The sequence below is a fragment of the Tupaia chinensis genome, unplaced genomic scaffold, assembly GCF_000334495.1.
Source record: "Tupaia chinensis unplaced genomic scaffold, TupChi_1.0 Scaffold141399_1, whole genome shotgun sequence".
NCBI classification, from domain to species: Eukaryota; Metazoa; Chordata; class Mammalia; order Scandentia; family Tupaiidae; genus Tupaia; species Tupaia belangeri.
The window spans coordinates 555,819-580,849 of NW_006201261.1; the positions used below are offsets into that span (position 1 = coordinate 555,819).

General features: G+C 42.1%; 1 protein-coding gene across 1 annotated transcript in view; it reads left to right on the forward strand.

The window, feature by feature from the left end:
• The window catches only part of DIP2A (DIP2 acetate--CoA ligase A), a gene marked incomplete at its 5' end in the record, with an annotated part of 115,678 nt that overhangs the window by 48,986 nt on the left and 41,661 nt on the right, over nucleotides 1-25,031 (forward strand). Inside the window, 10 exon segments of the mRNA XM_014581963.2 lie at nucleotides 5,043-5,162; nucleotides 7,465-7,662; nucleotides 13,869-13,960; nucleotides 18,061-18,171; nucleotides 19,779-19,902; nucleotides 20,264-20,373; nucleotides 21,302-21,404; nucleotides 23,469-23,533; nucleotides 23,706-23,799; nucleotides 24,847-24,966. Coding sequence (XP_014437449.1) covers nucleotides 5,043-5,162; nucleotides 7,465-7,662; nucleotides 13,869-13,960; nucleotides 18,061-18,171; nucleotides 19,779-19,902; nucleotides 20,264-20,373; nucleotides 21,302-21,404; nucleotides 23,469-23,533; nucleotides 23,706-23,799; nucleotides 24,847-24,966 — 1,137 coding nt within the window.

Below are 25,031 nucleotides of genomic sequence, written 5' to 3' on the forward strand. Positions count from 1 at the left end.
AATCCACATCAAGCACTGCAGATACTTGATCCATTTGGACCATTAAGGGAGTATTCAGTGCACATATATCAAAAGTATATAACTTTTGGTGTAGTATTTTCATATGGCTGCTTTCGTGCTACTATATCAGAGTTCAGTAAGTGTGACAGAAATTGTGCCTCCCTCAAGACCAAATATTTACTGTCTAGCCTTTTAAAAAAAAGTTTGCTGACTTTTGTTATAGTAAAATGGGCAGTGAAAAAGCAAATAGGCAGTTTACAAAAATAGATAAAAAATGGCTCTTTAATAGTCATCCTTTTTCATAATTAAAGAAATACATATTAGTGGTAGGAGTGCAAAGTAGTTCAACCCCTTTGGAAATTGATAAAATCAATACATATACTTACCTTCAGTCCTAGCAATATCAATCTGGTATTTTACCCTGAACACACACCACAAAAATAAAGAAATACATGTGCATACGATTAGATGTTGCAGCACTGTTTTTAATAGCAATAAACTGTAAACTATGTTATTACCCAAGCTGCACAAATTGGTTGAATAAAGCTAGTACATTCACACTGTGGAAGACTTGGCAGCTATCAAAATGGATGAGAAAGATCTTAATTGGCTATAATGAGGTGATTTTTCAGATGTTATAAAGGGTAAAAGAACATTTATAGTCTACCACATTTTCTGTGAGAAAATGTGGGGAGAATAATAAATCATGCATGTGTCTTCTCTTCTTTGTAGAAGGAAACAGGAAGGAAACCAGAATACAATGATATTGGTCACCTTCTGGAGGTGGGGGAAGGAGCACAGAAAGGAATAGCATTTCTTTGAGTTTGTACATAGTTTTTAATTTTTCAGGTTCGTTAATATTCTGCATGTTCAAAACATAAAGAATGGGGAGGGAGAAATTTCTAAAACTGAAAACAGTTGGAAACAAATGAGCACAGTTGTATTTCAAATGCATACCATGGCCATACTGGGGGATGGTGGGTAAGGAGCTGAGGTGAGTGAGCTGTGAGCACTGTGTTCAGCCTTGGACAGGACCAGGCGAAAAGAACAGCAGACACATGCCAAGCTCCTGTTAGCAAGTTTGCTTTTCTTTTTACTTTTTTTAGACCATCTTTCATTTTTAGACCTTTCTTTACAGTTTACCTAGACCACTTTTGATTAAGAAAACTGTAGAAAGTTAGTAACTGCCACACACAAATGGCAGGCAGTGGCATGTGTCAATTTTCCACAGAGTCCTGCTTTGCGGGGTGTCTGAATAGACTGCTCTCAGGGTCTCTGCTCACACTTGCTGGAATCAGTCATGGCAGATTTTGGTCTACAGGTCGCTTTTCCCCATATTTCTTTGTAAACTCTTTAGTGTTCCTACAGAATTTCTTACAGTCCTCAGTATTCTTCAACTAGGTCAGCCTGGAGGAAGTACTTGGGTTGGGGGTCGTTCACCAGTGCTATGAGGGACTGGATTATTTGGTCAGTTTTGGTAGCTGGCTTCCAGTTTTCAGCACTAATTACTGGCAGACAGACCTGCCCCTTTTCATCAATGTTTGGGTGATCTTTGTTTTAAATGTGATCTTCAGTGGTTTGAATGGATACTCTGCTGGAAAGTTGATTTAGATTCTGAAGGCCCCCTTGTCATGTGAAGGATTGTCAAGAACAATAAGCCTTTGCCAAGTCAATAAATTAATTTCATTAACCTGGATGTTACCGAAGTTTTTCATTCTACAGTTGTGGATTTTTTTTTCTTTTTGGAGAGATTTTTGCTATAGGGCGCATGCGCTCACCAGACAGACAGAGACATAGAGACAGAAAGCGAGAAATCACCCCCCAGGGGGGATGGTCACGCTGCAATCCCTTCTTCTCCATTCTCCTCTCGGGATCTTGGGCACGCATGCACACGCGCCCGGAGTGAGTTTAAGCCACCGGATCTGGGACGCGAACCGCGGTCGACTATGTGGGAGTCCAGCGACATAGCTATTACGCTAACTGCTGCTTCCCTACATTTGTGGATTTCTTCAAGCTCCTTCATCAGCCTCCTGCTGGCCGCCATCCTAGATCTGGTCGTAGGTTTGCTTTTCACTGTGGTGGGTGGAGCACCCCGGAGAGGGCTTGGGCAGATGATGGCCTCCAGCACCAGAGCTTTGTGCTGGGACCCAGATCCTCACTGTGGAAGAGGATACCCAGTGTGAATTGTGAAAGAAGAAAGAGAGAGAGATGCAAAATGCCGAGTGCTGCCTTGTAAATGTAAATAGAGTGCCCAAGCTCGAAAATTATTTTGCATCCATCTCAGTAAAAGTTGATCCTGGCAAGGATTCAATGGCTGTTAAATCCAGGGAGTAGGTTTGGTGATGATCAAGATACTCACATAGTCTTGAAGTATCTTCTCAAACATTGTTTAATTAGTCACACAAGAAAAGAATAGCAATATGGTAAAGATGTCGGTCAAAACTTTGGGGGATGAAATCAGCATTACCCGGAGGCAGATGGACACTGACATCTCTGGACATGATATTCTGGGGGTATTTCATCCAATCAAATCATGAGAACATTTCAAGCAAATTCAAAATAAAAATACATTCTACTTAATAAAAAAGAGGAACCACACTCCTTCTAAATATCACTGTTATAAAGGACAAAGACTGTGGGAATGTTCTAGACTAAAGGACTAAAGGGTCCTGACAAATAAAGGCAGTACTTGATTCTAGACTGGGATTGTAACTGGAGGGGAAAAGCGCTACCAGCAGTTGCAGCGTTAACCAGCACACTTGCCGTAGGTGGGGTCAGCTCGGCTCTCCCTTTGGGTGGAGCTTGGGCACAGCAGCCCTCCTTGCTCCTGGTCTACCATAGTGCCTGATGGGTTATGGCAGCTCACCACCTCAGGATGTTTCCTACACATGCATGTATAGTTTTGCTCGATTTTGATGAATCATTTGAGGGCAGGATCTTATCTTTCTTGTTGACTTTCTGTCTCTTGGAGCGGTTTCTTCATAGTTACTGAAGATATTAGCTTTTTGTTTGTATGAATTCTCTTGGTGCTTATTCACCATACAAGAAATTAAAACTAAAAATTCTGAGGACCAGCAGATGGCATAATGGTTATGTCATTGGACTCCAACGTAGTGGACCACAGTTTGAGTCCTGGACCTAGTGAATTAAAACTCACGCCGGGTACACGTGCGTGCATGCCCAAAATCACAAGGGGAGACTAAAGGAGAAAGGACTGCTGTGTGACCATCACCCCTGGGGAGGCGGATTTTTCACTTTTAGTCTCTCTCTCTTTCTCTGGGGAGTGCACATGCCTTATAACAAAAAACTGTTAAAAAAAAACAAACATTTTTAAAAGATATACTTAATTTGGAAATAGCAATGATAAACTCATTACATGTTAACATATATAGCACATACTCATGAAAAATATTTTCCACATCAAATGTCTAGTGAGAACAGGCTTGTTTGCTACTTTTATCAGTGTGTTTCATGGCCTGGAGAAATCTAGGCCACATTAGTCTGTTATGGTATCACAAATGTGTGGCCTCTGAAAAACTGCAGAGGAGAGTGAACAAGCACTGATACTATGACATTGCCATGGAATGGTCCCCACCTCACGAACTCTCTGAAAGGGTTTTCCTCTTGGGATCCCTGGACTGCTTTTATTTTTTAAGAATTATTTTATTTAACTTCATTTATTTATTTATTTTAATTAATTGATTAATTAATTAAATTTGACCAGAGAGGGACAGAGTAAGAGAGAGAGAGAAAATGTGAGAAAGCAAGCTGCCAGGTCTGGGATTTAAACCATGGTTGGCTATGTAGGAGTCCAGTGCCCTCAACCACCATGCCACCTGCTGGCCTCTCCTTGGACCACTTTTAAAACTACTTCCTGGGGCCTGCAGGTGATGTGGTGATGATTAGAGGCGCTGGACTCCCACATGGTTGACCCCAGTTTGAGTCCCGGATCTAGTGGCTTGCTTTCTCACTTTCTCTCTCTCTCTCTCTCTCTCTCTCTCTCTTTCTTTCTCACTCTGTCCCTCTCTGATCAAATTAAAACAGATGAATGAATAACTAAATAAAGTTAAATAAAATAATTCTTGGAAATGGCAGGTTAGGTCTGGTGGTTAAGATGCTGGACACTCCCACATGGCTAACCATGGTTTGAGTTCCTGACCTGGTGGCTTGTTTTCTCACTTTCCCTCTCTCTCTGTCTCCCTGTCACACTTCCTCTCTCTGGTCAAATTTTTTTAAAAAATGAATGAATAAATAAAATTTATAAATAATTATTTAAAAAAATAATTCCTTAAAAAAAAAAAAAAAAAAAAACACTTGCTTAGAACAAGCTTCTTGGATGGGACCAGCAGTCAGCGTAATGGCTATGTCACTGGACTTCCATGTAGTTAACTGCAGTTCAAGTCCTGGACCCGGAGGCTTAAACTCACTCCAGGCACGTGTATGTGCATTCCCAAGATCTCAAGAGGAGAATGGCGGAGAAGGGATTGCAGCGTGTCCATCCCCCTGGGGGGTGATTTCTCACTTCCTGTCTCTGTCTCTCCCTGTCTTTCTGGCAAGCACAAGTGCCCTATAGCAAAAACCTCTCCAAAAAAAAAGAAGAAGCTTTCTGGAAGGCATTCAACAAATGCTTGTTAATCATATAAACAAGGCAAACAGATCATGGGCTGCTATACCACAACAGTAAAAAAGGGCCATTGCCAATCTTATTTATATATAGTGCCAAAAAAAATGAAAAACAGAAATCAAACATGCACAACATAATGTAATGTTGTTTGCTGAAGACGATGAATATGCTAATATCCTTGATTTTATTATCACACAGTATGCATGCTTTGGAAAACCATGTTGTATCTCACAAAGATGCACAATTATCTATAATTAAGAAATAAAATAAATTTTAAAATGAATGAACAAATTCCAGGTGACTGTCCAGTGGGGCTGGTGCATGGCTGGATTTATAGGGTTTGTTCATGCCTGTGTCCCCTTCTTCAGAGGGCACAACACTCTGGCACCTCACAGCCCCTCCATTCTTCTCTTGACAGGGGTTCCTGTGAACAGCAGAGTGTCCTCCAAGATCCAGCAGCTTCTGAACACCCTGAAGAGGCCAAAGCGCCCTCCACTGAAAGAGTTTTTTGTGGACGATTTTGAGGAATTGTTGGAAGGTAAAGAGTTCTCTCACTCTCAGCTTTTAAATTTGTGGGAACAGGTGGCCATGAGTTTTGGAGGCCTAGGCAAACGTGCATCAGACATGGGTTATTGCTATTACATTGTACTATTCTCTCTCTTTTTTTCCCCCTTTGGAGAGGTTTTCACTACAGGGCATGTGCACTCGCCAGAGAGACAGAGACAGAAAGACAGAAAGCAAGAAATCAGCCCCCATGGGGGATGGCCACGCTGCAGTCCTTCTCCTCCATTCTCTCAGCATCTGGGGCACGCACATGTACGCACCCGGCATGAGTTTAAGCCCCCGAGTCTGAGACTTGAACCGCGGTCGACTACATGGGAGTTCAGTGACAGCCATTACGCTAACTGCTGGTCCCTGTTCTCTTTTCTCCATACTCTGTGGTCACTCTGTATGACTGTACATTTAGAATCACACATGACTTTTGACTCTATTTAAGCAGGTAGAAAATTTGTTGCTCACATATATATATATATTTTTTTTTTGAAGAGGTTTTTGCTACAGGGCGCGTACGCTCGCCAGACAGACAGAGACAGAGAAATAGAAAATGAGAAGTCACCCCCCAGGGGGGATGGCCATGCCGCAGTCCCTTCTCCTCTATTCTCCTCCCAGGATCTTGGGCACGCGCGCACACGTGCCCAGCGTGAGTTTAAGCCACCGGGTCCAGGACTTGAACTGTGGCCTACTACATGGGACTCTAGTGACATAGCCATTACGCTAACTGCTGGTCCCATGTTGCTCATATTGAAGCAACTTAGCATTTTCCTATGCATCTGATTAGGAAAATGCTAAGTTGCTTCAATATGAGCAACAAATTAAAAAGGTTTTTTTTAAAGAGGTTTTTGTCTTAGGGCACATGTGTTTGCCAGAGAGAAAGAAAGATAGAGACAGTGAGAGATAAAGTGAGAATATTTTTTTTTTAATTTTGCCAGAGGGTGTGTGCATTCACCAGAGATAGAGAAAAAAATAAGAAAGCACCTCCAGTGGGACATAGTCACACCACAATCCCTTTTCCTCCATTTCTCCCTCCTTCTAGGATTTTAGGCACACACATACATGTGCCCTGTGTGTTTTTCAAGCCACCGGGTCCGGAATTCCATCTATGGTTGGTCATGTAGGATCCAGCCACCTTAACCATTAGACTACAGACTGACCCCTTTACCCCTTTCATGGGGTGTTGCTGACAGTAGGCCAGCCCGGTGTCTCCTTTGTACCTGAGGATTAGCCATGATTTTAGGACATTGTTTCACCTGGCTTTCAAACTCAGAGTCCAGTGATATCATAGCTTCTTAGAGCAGCCTCTCTTATTGGCTGGGCATGTTTTCGTTACATAGCCACTCAAAATAGATACTACTTTATTCTTTTTCTTTCAACATAGTGGTGGTCATTCCGATGCTTACGCTGAAGTGGTTCTGTTCACTTTCATCCTGTATGGATGGTCCCTAGGATCTCTTCCCCGGCTGGGAAAGTGGTTATTATGGCTACTGGGCTGAGGTTGTGGGGTGTTAAAGGTGCCACAGGCTGGGACCAGCAGATGGCTTAGTGGTTACATTGCTGGACTCCCACATGGCCAATCATGGTTTGAGTCCTAGGCCCGATGGCTTGAAACTCATACCAGCGGTGTGTGCATGCATGCCCAAGATCCTGGGAGGAGAATAAATCACCCTGGAGGATGATTTCTCACTTTCCCTCTCACTGTCTGTCTGTCTCTCTCTCTCTCCCATGAGCACATGCATCTTAAAGCAAAATCTGTACCAAAAATGGTGGCATAGGTCAAATTAGAGAGAGGTCACCTGTGCCGTGTGAGGCTGTGGGTTGTTTTTAACTGTTTCAAAGCCATTACTCTCGATTGACTCTTTCAGTTGTTAGTCTGTGACGATGGTAGTGATAAAGAAACGTAAATAAATTATTATAAGCTTTTTACAGTTGGGATTGAAAAACAAAATTATGGGGACCAGCAGGTGGGATGGTGGTTAAGGCACTAGACTCCCATGTAGCCAACCACGGTTCAAATCTTGGACCTGGTGCCTTGAAAATCATGCCAGACACATGAATGTGTAGGTCCAAATCCCAAGAAGAGAATGAAGAAGAAGGGACTGTGGTATGGCTATCCCCATTTGGAGGGGGGGGTGGTTTCTCACTTTTCATTTCTCTTTCTCTCTGGCAAGCACATGTGCCTTACAGCAAAAAATCTAAATAATAATAAATAATGAATGCTTTAAAATAGAATGTGTGCATATACACTTTGAAATGTTGATTTTTAACTTTGATTTTCCTTACAGTTCAGCAACCTGATCCATATCAGCCGAAGCCTGAGGGAAATGAGATGGTAGTGCTGAAAGGGGAGCCTGTGGCTGTGGGGACTCCCTGGCCTCCGTCTCTGCTGGCTGCCCTACAGCAGTGGGGCACAACACAGCCCAAAGCTCCCTGTCTGACTGCCTTGGATACAACTGGGAAGGCCATCTACACCCTCACCTATGGTAAGTGTTAAGAAAGCATTTGTGCTTCTGGCTTAGCTGTAAATACTACCCATGTACTATAACACAGACATATAGTGAATGACTATACCACAAATCCCTCAGATTCCAGCACAAATGCTAGTAAAGTGGAACACTGCCTCATTTCCTGTAACCTCTCCTCCACTAGAGGGAGCCACTCACTGACCAGTGGTGATCACCGCCACTTCAGTTTTGAGCATGTAAGCATTTCAAATATCCCGTGTGCATTTGGATCAAGGCAGTTTAGTTTTGTCTTATTTTGTATGAGTGGAATCATTCAGTATGTAGTTTTTGTGTTTGGCATCTTTTGATTCCATATTGTGTTTGTGTGTGACACAGTTTGTGAGCATCTGTACAATGGATGGGCTCCACAGAGTGAGTGCTTTCTGTAAACAGTACTCAGAGCTGAAGTGTGCCAGGTCTCCAGACTCTGTCCCCCTTCCACACAAAGGGAACCATTTCCTGACTACTCACACTGCTGGCTAACCTGTTTTTAAGTTTTATGTAAACAGGATTCTAACGTGAAAGGTTTTTTTCCTGAGTGTCTGCATTTATTTGCTGAGCGTGTGAAACAAATCCATGAGTTTGTGTGATGCTGTTGTTAGTTTTTTCACATTGATGAGCATTATTTATTGTAAGAATATACCAGAGCTTATCTGTGTAGTCTCCAGTGGATGAACTTGGGGCTGTATCTACTTTGGGACTGTTGTGTCTAGTGTTGTCATGAACATTTTTATGTGATTCTCTTGAGTGAATGTAGGCATTTTACTTTTTATTTGCTATAGGATAAGTACACTTGCCTGAGAGACAGAGAGGGAAGTGGGAAAGCACCGTCCAGGGGGTATGACCATGCCGCAGTTTCTTCTCTTTCATTCTCCTCTTGGGATTTTGGGCACGCATGCACACACATGCACCTGGCATGTTTTTTAAGCTGCTGGTGAGGGACTCAAAGCATGCAGTCAGCCATGTAGGATCCAGCTGTCCCAACTGGCACATCACTGGCTGGCCCTGTTTGTCGAGATTTTTATGGTCTGAGTAACAGTCCTCCTTCAGAGCTGTGCTGCAAGCCTCTCCCCTATGGTAGGCCTAGCTTTCTACTTCACACCGACAGCTGAGTGGACAGAAGTTCATTCAGGCTTACCTTTTTTTCTTTATGGTTTGTGCTTTTTTTTTTTTCTTTCTTTCTATAAGGTTCTTTCCTTAGATATAGATTATAATTATTCTCTTAGCTTGGGGAAGTTTTATTGTTTTCATCATTCATACTTAGAGCTTCCATCAGCCTGGAATGTGTTTTTGTGTGTGATGTGGGGGTGGGTCTCAAGTCAGTTTTTCAAGAAAAATCATCCCTGGGACTAGCAGTTAGCGTAATGGCTATGTTGCTGGACTCCCACGTAGTTGACCACGGTTCGAGTCCCAGACCCGGTGGCTTAAACTCACGCTGGGCGCGTGTGCATGCATGCCCAAGATCCTGAGAGGAGAATGGAGAAGAAGGGATTGCGTGTGGCCATTCCCCCTGAGGGGTGATTTCTTGCTTTCTGTCTCTCTCTGTCTCTCTCTGTCTTTCTGGCGATTACACATGCCCTATAGCTAAAACCTCTCCAAAAAGAAAAAAAAGAAAAATCATCCCTGTTCCCAAGAAAATGGGTTCATGTCCCAGCTTCAGCAGCTCTGGGTTGTATGGTGAGTTGTCTACACAGGCGAGGACCTTTTTGCAGTTCTCCATTTTATTCCATTGATTTATTTTCTCTCCTTGTGCCTAAACTACACACTCTTTTTTTTTGAAGGTTTCTGCCAGAGGGTGTGCGCACTCACCAGAGAGAGACAGAGAGCAGAGAGAGAAAGTGAGAAATCACCCCCTGGGGTGTTGACCACGCTGCAGTCTACTCTCCTGCTAGGATTTGGGGTGTGTATGCACATGCACCCAGCATGATTTTCAAGCCACCTGGTCTGAGATTTGGACCATCAGCCAAGTGCGAATTCAACACCTTAACTACCAGGCCACCTGATTTTTGTCTAGACCACACTCTCTTAATTACCATAGTTTTATAATGTCTTTACCTCTGTAAGAAGTCTTTCCATCTTGTCTTCTTCTTCAGAGTATCTTAGCTATTCTTGCTTTTTTGTATTCTGGGTGAGTTTGAGTATTAACTTCTTCGGTGTCAACACGCCAGTTGGGATGTTGATTACCATTGCTGTAAATCAGTTTGAGCAGTATTAATACCTCTGAATTTCTGAGTCTTCTACCCTTGGACAGAATCTCTCTATTCATTCCAGTCTTTTTCACTTTCTCAGTAATTTTTGTTTTTTAAGAGAGAGAGATATTTTTGCTACAGGGGACTTGTGCTCGCTTAAGAGACAGAGGCAGAGAGACAGAAAGTGAGAAATCACCCTCCAGTGAGGATGGCCATGCTGCAATCCCTTCTTCTCTCAGAATTTTGGGCACTCACGCACATGCACCTGGTGTGAGTTTTAAGCTGCCCTCTCAGTGTTTTATATTTTTTTTTCTTTTTTTTTTTTGGAGAAGTTTTACTATAGGGTGCGTGCACTCGCCAGACAGACAGAGAGAGACACAGAGACAGAAAGCGAGAAATCACCCCCCAGGGTGGATGGCCACACCACAATCTCTTCTCCTCCATTCTCCTCTCGGGATCTTGGGCACGCACGCACAAGCGCCCAGCGTGAGTTTAAGCCACCAGGTCCAGGACGTGAACCGCAGTTGACTACGTGGGAGTCCAGTGACACCGCCATTACGCTAACTGCTGGTCCCTCAATGTTTTATACTTTTTTATGTGAAGTCTTTGCATATTTTCTGTGATACTTAGTCTTGGGTATTCACTATGTATGTTTAACCTTGGTGTAAATAGTATCATTAAAGTTTTTATTGTAAGTATTTAGAAATTAAATGATGTTGGGGTCAGTGGGTGGCATGGTGGTGAAGACGCTGAAATTCCCACATGGTCTACCGTGGTTTGAGTCATGGACCTGGCAGCTTGCTTTCTAACTCTCCATCTCTCACTCTCTCTGTCTTTCTCTGGCAAAACTCATGTGAAATAAATAAATAATTCTTTTTTTAAAAAAAAAAGAAATTAAATGATGTTTGCATATTGATTTTGCCTGCAGCCTTATTAAATTCAGTGATAGAAGATTCATAGATACCCAATCATGTCATCTGTAAATAATGGCAGTTTCATTTACAGTTGCCCTCCACACTTGCACTGGCCAAGACTTTCAGTGAAATACTGAAGGTTGGTGTCCTAGACTCTTCCATCAGAAGGTCTGGCCATCAGGACTTTTCCTCTTGGATCCTAAAAGACACCCCTATCACATTAAGGTGGTTTGTTTCTTTTCATTCTGAGTTTAGTAAGGATTTTTAAAATCATTTGAAATCATTTTAAAATTATGAGTTAAATTGTTTAAATTTTCTTCTATCAAGATGATTTTTATTTCTCACCTTTATTCTGCTAATGTGGCAAATCTTCATTACTGGGAGACAACTGGCTTGGTCTTGGTGCATTATTTTTTGTTGAATTTGGCTTGGAAACCATTCTGTATTATAATTATTAATGTCTTTGTATTTTTATTTTATTTTTTTAGAGAGAGAATATTTTGCTTTAGGATGTGTGCACACTCAAGAGAGACAGAAAGTGAGAAATCACCTCCTGGTGGGGATGGCCATGCAACAATTCCTTCTTCTCCATTCTCTTCTCGGGATTTTGGGCATGCACACACACATGCCCAGTGTAAGTTTTAAGCCACCAGGTCTGAGACTTGAACCATGGTCAACTACACAGGAGCCCTGTGACATGACCATTACGCCATCTGCTGGTACCATTATTAGCATCTTGAATGCATGTTTTATAATAGGATAAAACTGTTTTGAGTTGAATGGGTTTGGTTTTTTGTTTTTGTTTTTTTGAGAGGTTTTTGCTATAGGGTGCATGTGCTCACCAGAAAGATAGAGAGAGACAGAGAGACAGAAGCGAGAAATCACCCCCCAGGGGGGATGACCACACTGCAATCCCTTCTCCTCCATTCTCCTCTCGGGATCTTGGGCACGCACACACACATGCCCGGTGTGAGTTTAAGCCACCAGGTCCGGGACGCGAACCGCGGTTGACTATGTGGGAGTCCAGCAACACAGCCATTACACCAACTGCTGGTCCCGAATGAGTTTTTTTTCCCCCTCATTTATTTTACATTGTGGCACCTGATGAAATTTGAGCATTCATTTAGAGGACATGACTGCTCAAACTGCGACTGGTTGTTGACAGAAATAATAAAGCTCCACAGAAATAGTAATTAATGGTTTATTTTATGTACAAATTTGAGTGAGCAGCCTGGAAAAACACTTTTATGGAAAAATAAGTAGTTTTCCAGGGTTGCTCAGACACAGTGATTCTTTTTATTCAATTCTGAGAACAAAGGATATAAAGTTGCAAATAACCCTAAGGAGTCTACTAAAAGCCTACTGATGACTGGATGCCTTACCAGTAACAGAAACAATTGATGAGCATGTATTTTTGTATGTTACAGGTATTACCTACTGTATCCTTACTATGAAGCGAGCTAGAGAAAAGAAAATGTTATTAAGAAAATCATAAGAAAAAGAAAATACATTTATGGTACTGTCCTGTATTCTCCAATATGTTTATTACAAAACCTTTACAGTTAAGTGGGCCCATGTGGTTCAAATCCCATGTTATCAGAGGTCAAGTGTACATATATACATATTCTGATATTCTAAGTTTTCTGCAATAAAATCTTGGGGGTTTTTGTTTTTGTTTTTGTTTTAGAGAGAGTTTTTTGCTACAGGGTGTGTGTACTCTCCAGAAAGACGGAGAGACAGAGAGACAAAAAGTGAGAAATCACCTCCCAGGAGGGATGGTCACACAATAATCCCTTCTCCTCCATTCTTCTCTCTGGATTTCAGGCATGCATGCACATGTACCCAGCATGATGTTTAAGCCACTGATTCTGGGACTCAAACTGCGGCCAACTATGTGGGAGGGAGTCCAGCAACCTAACCATTATGCCACCTGCTGGTCCCAAAATCCTGGTTTTTACTGTTATTATTGTTTTTAGTTTTGCTGTAGGGTGCATGCACTTGCTGGAGGGACAGAGAGATAGAGGGAAAGTGAGAAATCACCCATAGTCCTTTTTCCTTCATTCTCCTCTTGAAATTTTGAGTATGCATACACATGTGCCCAGCATGTTTTTTAAGCTGCTGGGCCTGGGACTTGAACCATGTAGCAGCCAAGTGGGAGCCAGCCACCTTAACCACCATGCCCCCTAGCTGGTCCTAAAATCTTGTTTTAGTTTTGCATTAAGTAAAATAAATCTAAGTTGTTCTCAGAGATAGGAATGATATTCATTTCAGCATTGTGTAGAATATTTACTAGTTGGAAACTGTCAACTAATAGCATAATGGTGTGTTATGTGGTAGTATGAATGCAGTATTAAAATGTTAATTATGGTGGGGGACCAGCAGATGATGTAATGGTTACATCACTGGACTCTCACATAATCGACCATGGTGTGAGTCCCGGACCCAGCAGCTTAAAATCCCAAGAGGAAAATGGAGAAGAGATTGCAGTGTGGCCATCCCCTCTGGGGGTGATTTTTTGCTTTCTGTTTCTCTGTCTCTCCAGCAACCACACACGCCCTATAACAAAAATCTCTCTTTCCAAAAAAAACTATAGGGGCGGGACCAGCAGTCAGCAGAATGGATATGTCGTGAACTCCCATGTAGTCAACCGCAGCAGCTCGAGTCCTGGACCCAGTGGCTTACACTCACACTGGGCACATGAGCATGCATGCCCAAGATCCCGAGAGGAAAATGAAAGAGAAGGGATTGCGGCCTGGCCATCCCCCCTAGGGGATGATTTCTCGCTTTCTGTCTCTCTCTGTCTTTCTGGTGAGCACACGCCTTATATCAAAAACCTCTCCAAAAAAAAAAAAAAAAAACAGAAAAAAAAAAAATCTACAGTCTACAGGGGGAGGGGCCAGCAGGAGAGGGGATTGCAGCATGGCCATCTCTCTTAGGGAGTGACTTCTCACTTACCCTCTCTCTTTCTGTCTCTCTCAGGTGAGCACACATGCCTATAGCAAAAACCTAAACACTAACAATATGTTAACTCATAATTGAGTTTGTTATGTTTACATTGCTTAGTATTTTTATTTTATTTCAGGCAAACTTTGGAGTCGGAGTTTAAAACTAGCTTACACTCTGCTTAATAAGCTGACTAGTAAGAACGAGCCACTGCTTAACCCTGGAGACAGAGTAAGTACTGAGACATAACTTTCCTGGAGCCAGCAAGACAGAGGCTTTCAACCCCTCTCATTGAAACCAGTGCTCTATGAGTTGGTTTGAATTATGGTATTAATACAAGGAATTTAAAGTCAGCTATGAAAAAAAATTAAATACAGAAAAAGTTTGTGAAGTAAAGAAAAATTATTGTTCTTCCTCTTCTCCCTCATTGCCCATCCAGTGGCTCTTCAGCTTCTTTTCTATTTGACTTCCTATATGTTGATATTTATAAGTAATGTATGAAGCTTAGATTTTTTTTAGTTAATATTTAACCTTTCTTTGAAATTCTGTGTGCTTTGTATTTACTTCCTTCCCTTTCCCATGCAGCAAGGCAACCTCCTCTTACCTGTCAGACTAGAACACAGAGGGACCTAGAGGCTTATCTCTTACCTCTCAGTGTGCTATATGGTTAGTAGCCATATGGGGCTATTTCAGTAAGCCAAAATTAAATAAAATCTAAAGTTCAGTTCATCAGTTGTATGAGCCACATTTCAAGGGCTCGGTAGCCACATGTAGTTGTTAGGTGCTCTCTTTGGTGGCGTGAAGATAGAGCATTTCCATCATCTAGAAAGTTACATTGGACAGTGCTGCAGCAGGCAAGCTGAACCAGACTGAGTGACCCAGAGACAGCAGATGGTCCAGAGTGGAAAGCAGAACAGGTGAAAATCAGCTTGATACCAGGAAATCTCTAGGTGAGAAGGTCACCTCAGGCAGATTACCTGAGAACGAAATGCAGGTTAACAAGCCAACAGTGACTTCTCTTAACACTGTCAGTGTCTCACTCATTAATATGAACTGGTAGCCAAGAACATGTAAAGGGAAAATTTTAACATGAGAGAAAACAACCAAAAGAGAAAGAAAAGGAAAGCAGAGAGAGAAAGAAAGGAGAGAGCGAGGGAAGAAGAAACACATCTTGAGAAAAGCTAGACTCTGAAAACTCATTTTCTAAAAGTTAGTGTTAATATCCCCGGAGATCTGAGATAAGGAGGTTATTCTATAAATCAAGAAAAAGATGCTAGTAGGAAAGACTTCTCATCTCTTACAAGAAGAAGGAGGGAAATAGGACAAAATTAGAGACTTGACTGAGAAAGCCTAATATCTGAAAGGAGGGCAGGAAGTAGAAAACATTAAATGATAGTAGTAATACAGGGTGTGAGTCTGACATAGAGGGCGTGCATACTCAGTATTCACAAGAGACCCACATGAGAGCTTAGTACATATTCTTAATGCCAGGGATACAGAAAAGAATCTCAAAACTTCCAGAAGGAAAAAAGTCAGACATTTACAATGGGCCAGCAATCACAGTGGCTTTGGGACTTCTCTGTAGTAAAACTGGAAAAGAGTGGAATGGTGCTTCAAAAAGTCAGAGAGACTATGATTTTTAACTTGTAGTTCTATTCTTAGAGGCTCAACAAATGTGGGGATGGCATGACCATATTAAGACATCAAAAAGCTTATGGAAAAATAGAATCAAAGTTCAAGTTTATTTTGGTTGTACAAAAAAATTTAAATCTGTGCATTTTTTATAATACATATTTTCCATGAATTTCTAGGAGACCCCATTATACAGGACACAAAATTTGTCTTGCAAGCATTCTTTCTTGTCATGTTCCTAGAGAATAGACTTCAGCCAAGTGAGTAACTGAGTTCTAAACAGAAAAGTGAGAGTACTAGGGTGACCAGTGGCAGCAGGCCAAGGAACAACCCAGCTAGGACAGGAACTGAGACCTCAGGATGGGAGTGGCATGATCAGCAGCAGTATCACCTCAGTGGATGATTATTTGGGAAATTGTATTTAGTGGGTATTTGATCCAGCTGTGGAGCGTGTAGACTAGTTAGGTAGTATGTACATAGAAAACAAAGTATGCATGGCAGTAGCTGTTGCTATCCGAAAGAAAGGAACCGTGTGGCAAGAATATAAACAGTAGAAGGGTGCCAAGATGTAGACAGTATGAGAAGGTGCCAAGATGTAACCAGTAGTAAGGTATGTCATGATGTGGTTTAGAATAAGCCTGGAGAATCCCTGATTTATGCAGTATTTTAGAGTGCATCTCAGAATCACTGGTTTGTGTTTCTTTTAAAAAAAAAAATTTACAAGATGAAGACTTCAGACACTTCAGCTTGCAAAAGAATCTACATAGTTGGGTTAGTAATAAAAAGATTGACACAGTTGTAAGTAATGAGTTTTAGTTATCAGACATGGGGGCAAATCCAGCCTTCTGTGATACTATATAAAAGGGAATAAATACAGCTCTTTCTAACAAATTCCCTAGACATGTTTTTTCCATACTGGACATCTAGTGTCAAGGTTACACTTTTGGGATAGCCACTGTAAAAACCAACTTTGGAAGGAAAGCTGTGCCTTTTTCAAAAATTTGTTAGAAGCTGAGTTTCCAGGCCTCAAGTACAGAAACAATGTAAATGAGGGCTATTGGTTCTCTGTTGTCCTGTGCTCTCAAAGGCCCTGTGCAAAGTCTCCTCAGTTAAATACTGTCCTGACTTATCACCTAAGGTTTCAAGTGCAATTATTATAATTTTGAGAACTTACAAAACTTTAATTTTATAAATTGCTTTTAATTTAACCAGACATCATTTAAAAAAGTGGAAATTGAGATGTTAGAAGAAGAGAAAGGATGAAGAATACAAGGGGGCTGAATAGTTCTCTACAATGACAGGAGGTAAAGTAGGTAGCTAAATATTTTTAAAAAGGAAATTAGCAGTGTAAACATAATTTTAAAAACATAAGAATTGGGGGTCGCATGTGGTGTGGTGATTAGGACGCTGGATTTCCATGTGGTCTAACAGTTTGCGTCCCAGACCTGCCAGTTTGCTTTCTCATGTTTCATCTCTGTCTCTCTCTGGTCAAATTAAAAAATAATAATAAATTTAAAAATTAAGGAAAATAATTCTTAAAGAAAAATATAAGAATAAATAGTAAAAGAAAGATCTAAAATGTTTTACAAGTGGTTGATTTGGAGAGTAGGTAAGGATGGAACACAAGTATTGTTTCATTAGTACTTTTGTCATTTTAATTCCTGTATTTTTACAGATTTTGATAAAAATTTAAATGTGAGACAAAGGAAAGCTTCCAAATCAAACAGTGGCAGCATGATGATCAGGGAGGACTGGGGAGTTGGACTATGTCCCTCTTGGCTGTCTTCTCCTCCCTAGACGCATATGTCTTGAGTGGAAGATGTTTACAATTAAAACATTGGTGCTAGAACCAGCAGGTGGCATGGTGGTTAAGGTGCTGGATTCCCACATGGCTGACCTTGGGTAAAGTCTTGGACCTGGAGGCTTGCTTTCTCACTTTCCCTTTCTCTCACTCTCTCTGTTTCTCTCTAGTCAAATAAAAAATTAATAATAATAAAAAATAAAATAAATAATTCTTTTTAAAAAATTGGTGTTCGCTTTTTTTTCCCCCAGAAGCTATTGTTTTAGATGTAATTGTATTCCTTGCCCATTTTTAATGTTGCTGAAGGTGACGGGAGGTGATGGTCAGCACAGGTGGAAACTGGATCTAGATCACACAGCTAGAACCTTGGAAACTCCCTTTCATCCCAGAAATTTGCTATTGCTTCATTGCATATGTGCCTCGACCTAAAAACCAGTCATTAAAAACATGAATGACAGAACCACTATATGGTATAGTGGTTATGTTGCTGGACTCCCACATGGCCAACAGGGTTCGAGTCCCAGACCCAATGGCTTACACTCACACTAGGGATGTGTGTGTATGTGCCCAAGATTCCAAGAGGAAAATAGAGGAGAAAGGATTGGGCTGTAGCCATTCCCTCTGGGGGGTTCGTTTCTTGCTTTCTGCTTCTCTGTCTCTCCAGTGAGCACATGTGCCCTATAGCAAAAATCTCTAAAAATAAAAATAAGTTACAAGAATGAGGAAATTTAAGGACCAAGAATTAATCCCCAAATTCGATTTTCTGAACTAAATTTAGAAAATTATAAGAAAATCTAAAATGTCTGAGTTCCATCTGATCAGTAGAGACTTTATCTAAAAGTTGAAAAGACTCAATCATTCCAAGTAGATTTCATGGTTTTTCTTTGTGTTCTTGTAGGTGGCGCTCGTGTTTCCAAATAGTGACCCGGTGATGTTCATGGTTGCATTTTATGGGTGCCTCCTGGCAGAGCTGGTTCCTGTTCCCATAGAAGTGCCATTAACAAGAAAGGTAGTGAGCTCAGCCAGCCCGGGGCTAACACCCCACAGTCCTGTCCTGAGCTTGATGTGTGAACGCAGTGGTCATGTGCAGTAACAAGTGGCTATTCTGACAGAGGAGAGAATAGTGGCAGCTGAGTGGGTAGGACTTCAGGGGAAACTGGATGCAGTTGTGTCTGAGTACACTCTTTTTCACCCATCTTGGAGATGACGGGGTGCCCAGGACAGCATGGCAGGGATAGTCCCATAGTACACTCTCACTAGGTGAAGCTGAGCTGTCCTGCCACCTGTTTGAATTTTCCAACATCAACAATGATGAGAATCTTTTTCCTCTAATGAATATAATTTCTGATTTTATAAGATTTGGTTGAATTTTTCTTATAAACAATATATTTATTGATAATTTTCATTTTTCAAGAATAAATACATATCTATAGAGAGATATATACTGCTCACTTCTCAGTGGCAGTTTTGAATAAACAAGATGGATCATACATTTCTGCTCACATTCATGTAGATAGTTTTTGTTGCTGATCTATTATTAAAGTGGGGAGTTTACTGATGTTGTAGCAAGTTTAGATATAATATCAATGATTACAGAAAAGATAACATTTTAGTAGTAGTCTAGGCAAGTATTTAGAAATATGGTTTTATGTCATTCTATCCCAGTGTTCAAGCAGTTACTATGAACATTATCAACAACACATATTTAAGAATCCCAAAAGTAGAGCTTGTAAATAAAACCAGCATATCTTGAGTCCAGAAGGTGACATAATGGTTAAGAAACTAGACTCCCACGTGGCCTACTGCATTTCGATTCTTGGACCTGGTAGCTTAAAAATCATGTCAGATGCAATGTGCTTGCATGTTCAAAATCCCAGGAGAATGGAGAAGGGATTGCAGTGTGGCCATTCCCTCTGGGAGGTGATTTCTCATTTCCCTTTCCTTCATTGTCTCTCTCTGTCTCTCTTTGGTGACTGCACATGCCCTGTGGCAAAGACTTTAAAACAAAACAAAACAAAATCAGCATATCTCAAGGATGGTATAATGAGTAGGTATTTTAATATAGTGATTCTTAGGAAAGATAGTAGAGATCTGTCGAACTTAAAAAAAAAAGAACAGAACTTTGCTGTGGAACATAATAAAAGAAGACATAACTAAAAGGAAGTACGTATTCTGTGTAGACATAGTTAATATTGTTGTTACATATCAGGCCTCCCCAGATTTATTTGTAAATTTCAAATATGATTCAATAAAAATTTCAATGCTACTGTTTCTAGAGTTTATTAAAATACTTCTAAGTGTCATTTGCAAGAATAAAGTTTGAGAAATTAGCCCATTATGCAAAACTTTGTATTTCACTGCAAAAACATCTTTTAAACTTAAAAACAATACTTCATTTTCTTGAACAATTTCCATGAAAATGTTTTATGTACCAGCGACAATGATGGGCATTGGTACTATGTACCAATAGTAGGACTGAATTGTTCTAGAAGTTTTAGATGGAATGGTGGTGGTGGGGGGGAGTAAAAGCTCAGTTCTCTGTGCATGCCCTGCTACTGGAGCCCACTGACTGTGGAAACCCTGTGAACACCCCTTCCCTGTTGCTGTTTTCTGCAGGATTCGGGCAGCCAGCAGGTGGGGTTTCTGTTAGGCAGCTGTGGAGTCACCCTGGCCCTGACCACAGATGCTTGTCAGAAGGGCCTACCCAAGGCACAGACTGGAGAGGTGGCGACTTTCAAAGGTAAGGAGACCTCTCAGGGCAGAGGGGTCGGGATTCTGACTGTGGTTTTAGTTGAACTGTGAGCCTCCACCCCCATCCCCACCCCTGCAAAGTGTTCCAGCAATTAAACATTATAGAGGATGAGAAGGGCCTTTTTCAACAGTGATACTGTGTTCAGGGCCTTGGTGAATCTCAGTTTTTATGTCGTTACATATCTCAACCTGTCCTGTCCAGCATGGTAGCCACTGGCCTGAGCACCAGTTTAAATGGAAAGGACCAGAGGCGAGCTCTCAGTCCCTTATTGCTCATTTGCGAATACCTGGTGCTGGACGCATAGGCTTTGAGCTCCAGATGCACATGTTCCCTGTCTGTGCTGTCACAGGTTGGCCCCCACTCGCCTGGTTGGTGATTGATGGGAAGCACCTGGCCAAACCTCCCAAGGACTGGCTTCCTCTGGCTCAAGACACAGGGGCAGGGACTGCCTACATTGAGGTAATAACTGCTCCTGGCAAGAATGTACAGAGCCAGGTGCCACAGGCTCAGGTCTTGTTTCTCCTAGAACATCAGCTGCTCTACCATTGTTTTGTTTTGTTTTATTTTGTAATTTTAAGCTAAGAGTTCTCATGTTGTTTTTGTTTATGTTTTAAGAATTATTTTATTTAACTTTATTTATTTATTTACTTACCTACTTATTTTAATTTGACCAGAGAGGGACAGAGTGAGAGAGAAAGTGGGAAAGTAAGAAAGCAGGTCACCTGGTTCAGGACTTGAACCATGGTCAGCTATGTGGGAGTCCAGTGCCTTAACCAGCATACCATCTGCCAGCCCCAGAGTTCTCCTTATGTTTTATCTCTGCTCCAGAAATATAGTGTCTCAGAACCTTCCTCCAGTTCTCCTTGCCCTCATTCTGACCTAATGCTTTCTTTCTTTTTTAAGAGAGAGGTTTGCTATAGGGCGTGTGCACTTGCTGGAGAGATAGACAGAAAGCAAGAAATCACCCTGGGGGGGATGGCCACACTGCAATCCCCTCCTCCATTCTCCTGTCAGGATTTTGGGCACGCATTTACACGCGCCCAGTGTGAATTTTAAGCCATCGGGTCTGAGACTCAAACTGCAGTAGACTACATGGGAGTCCAGCAATGTAACCATTTCGCCATCTGCTGGTCCTGACCTAATGCTGTCTTAACTGGCCCCTGGGGATACAGACAATTATGATGGAGCCCAGGTTCACTGTTGTCTCAAGTGCCTGCCCTAGATGCCCAGGGCTTCATCCAGTGTCCCCTTGAGCACCCAGTTGTGAAGTACACTGGGGCCTAATGAGAACAGATAGCTGCTACTTTTTAAGATTCTGTCAACCTCCATTCTGTCTTCTGTGGCCTCTATAACTATTACTCAATGTTTTTTTCTTGAAATCTTTCAGTATAAAACCAGTAAAGAAGGCAGCACAGTGGGGGTCACAGTGACCCATGCATCCCTGCTGGCCCAGTGCCGGGCTCTGACCCAGGCGTGCGGCTACACGGAAGGTAAGGGCACTCGGCATGCAGGCAACAGCTCTTCCTTTGCAGCCTGTACAGGTTCCTGCATACCTGACTTCCTCCCAGAAACTGTGGCTGTGTTGCCACCTCCACCTCTGAATAGTGCCTTTGCCCTTTAATCAAGTCATACCAAGGAAGAAGACACAGCCATCAGTCCTGGAACTGCTTCCTGTGGCCATGTTGCACTGGTGGTGCAGGTCTCTCAGCAGTGCTTAGACAGCCACTCAGGGCAATTTTCAGTAAATTCACATGTGGCAGGTGTAGATATCTCTTAGCAGAGCCCAGGTGGCTCACTCCAGGTTCTTTCCAGTAAATTTACATGTATAATTTGACTTCCAGGAGCACAACCCAGCAGGCACCATTCTTATGTACCTAGGAGTAGGTTCACAGAGAGCCCAGGAGGCTCATTTTAATGGTAATATGTTGAAAGGCACCACAGTGCATCAAAAAATGTGGGAAGCACTCATTAGGACATAGTTTTTTACTATTTTCTATGACTGTTGTGGCTTAAGCTGTCATGCATGTCTCTTACACAAGAAGAATCACTGGGGTGACAGGCCATCTCCTGGTATTTACTATTAAATATCAGATATTTAGAGAAACATTTTAAATGAACTGTTTAGTTAATGCTATTTTAAATCGATAGATATGTGTATATATTTATGAGGTAAAATGTAAGAAGTATCATTATATTTTATTTATCTGTTTTTAAAAAGTTTTGTCAGAGGGCATGTGCACACATCAGAGAGAGAGAGCGGAAGAAAGAATTCCCCAGTGGGTTACACTCATGCTGTAATCCTTTCTTTTCCATTTCTTTACCCTGTCAGGATTTGGGGCATGCATACACACATGCCTTGTTTTGCAGGCTGATGGGGTCAAAATTTGAACTGCATTTTCAACCATGTGGGATCCAGCTGCCTTAACAACCAGGCCATAAAGGCAGCCCACAAGTATTATTTTAAAAAGTGAAATAATGATAATTATTCATGATAGTTTTCTTACATTGCAATACTGGAATTGGATACTAGAAAACAAAATTGAATGATATGTTTAAATATCTAAAATACGGATATTTAAAAGCAAGGGGTTTCTTTAGGGTACAGCTAAAAAAATTTAGTGGAAATTTGGGAAGGGAATTCAGGTATTATCAAGGACTTTCTTAATTTTAAAAAGTTGACCTATACAATAAAGTTCTATAATTTTCCTTCTCTTCGGATCCAATACTAATCTTATGTATATTACCTATAATTTGGGTTCTTTAACTAACAGAGGGTGTTTATAGTTGTATTATTCAGAATAAAACAGCATTTTTTAGCACGCAGACCACACCTCAACCATTCCATTTTGGGTCTTTCTCCATGGTCTGACTGGGGACTACGGCCTTTGGTGGGGAACTGGGTCTCCCCACAGCTCCAAGCTCTGTCCTCTGCCTGGATCAAGGTGAGAGCCAGGCCTCCATGGGCACTGGGCTTGGGATTCTGTATTAGGAGTCTGCAGGACCCATCTACTCCAGCTCCCTAAACTGCATCAGCCTCGTCTCACCCCACCTTTAGGCAAGCAAATAGCAGAGGCAAGGAGCAACTTTCCAAAGGAGGACACAGCCACCAGCTTTTCGGGCAAGAAGATGCAGGGCCCCAGCTTCTGGATATATGAACTGGGGAATCTGGGTGTAAAGTTGAGAAGTAGGACTGTCTATGACCATTCCTCACCCTCACCTATTGGTTGTGAAAAAAGACTTTCTAATCAAAACATTTGATGAAAAATATGTAATAACATCTTATATTTTCTTAAGAATATGGTGATCCTTATGTTTTCAGATTAGTGATCAGCATAGTTCTTTATTTCAATCCAAAGTTATATGACCTTCTCATGTTTTTGTAGTAACCTGAATAGAAAACAAGATTATTACTTAATTGGTGCTTGGTATTTGGAAATGCTTTGTTTCCTAAAGCTTATGTGCCATTGATGTACTCATCTCAGCATTTCTCAGAAAATGCACAGAGCTTGTGAAGAGAATTTCTTAGTGGTTTAACCTTCTTTGTCCACTTTCAGCTGAAACATTAACAAACGTGCTGGATTTCAAAAGGGATGCTGGTCTGTGGCATGGAGTGCTAACAGTGAGTGTTGTTTGCTAATGGCTAATTACTGGAACAGGGGCTGCTAACGTTTCATACCGAGAGACGAGCTCCAGTCTATGCTTGGGATACCGCGTGAGGCCTGTGGTTTTGTGTTGCTTCTTCTGACCTGGCTCAGTTCACCTGGCCCTAAGCAGGTTTGTTCTTCCTGCAGAGCGTCATGAACAGGATGCATGTGGTCAGCATCCCATACGCACTGATGAAAGTCAACCCACTGTCCTGGATCCAGAAAGTGTGTTCTTACAAAGGTACAGATATGCTGCCATCGTTTGGCTGATCAAAATGGTCTTTGGCCATTAGGGGGGAAAAAAAACTGACAAGTGGAACGGTAGCTGGGAGCTGAGGAGCCATAGGATGTATGCTGCATTCTTGCCCACTTGTGGCCCTGCCCTGTGGGCTACCACAGTCTGACCACACTCAAGTGTGCGAGATGGGGCAGCCACTTGCAGAGGACTTAACATTTGTGGGGCCATGGGCTCCTGATTTTATTCTCTTGAAATTTTCTCTATGATTGCATCCATTTTCCTAATCTTAGTATATTTAAGATGGTTTCATTTGAATTTAGGACTTTTAAAGGCACAGGTAGCAAAGCCGTTTGTTCAGATGCATTGGCCCATGATGGGTGGGATGAGATGTAGTGAGATAAGACCATCTGGGGGTTTGCACCCTACTCTCCTCATTTCCCAGCCTTATGGTCCAGGTGATTCTGGGACCCTCTGTGTCTGCTAGCTCAGTACACTTGCACCAGCCCTTGAGGCCCTAACTTGCTTTGGCTACTCACCTGGAGTGAGTGTACCTGCGCTACTTGGAGCTCTCTGTTGGTGCTGGTACACCAGCTCAGAGCAGCATCGAGGTGGCAGCTGTTTATCTACTTTTATACTGAAGCCTGGTTAGAAGGTGCTGGGTACCACATACTAGTCAGTACGTGGCCAAGATTTAGGACTGAGTCTACCCATTCAGATCTAGCATATGGCCGGCCAGGTGACAGGGCTGCAGGAGCTATGGAGCATTGCAAAACCAGGCCAGCAATTCGAGGAGGCACAAAGTGAGGCACAACAGATAGATGGAAAGCGTGACTTAGAGCTTAGGGGAACATAAAGTTGGCTGTGGGTCTGAGTTGGTTTGTCAGGAAAAAGGGTTGGGGTGCATTAGGCTCATACAAACAGAGTATGTGACCTGTGTCTCTTTCTGTGCACCTGTACCTCCACGGGGATGAAGTGCACGTGTCTATAGGGGTTTGAGGGTGCCTGCCCTCTTCCTGATATGACGGCGCCTATGCCACCCTTTCTCTGCAGCCCAGGCCGCGCTGGTGAAGTCCCGTGATATGCACTGGTCTCTCCTAGCTCAGCGGGGTCAGAGAGACATCAGCCTCAGCTCACTGCGCATGCTGATCGTGGCCGATGGTGCGAACCCATGTAAGTGAGCCCAGACGACCAGAAGGGCTTGCCTGGGGACCTTTTCTGCACACCTAGAGTCATCA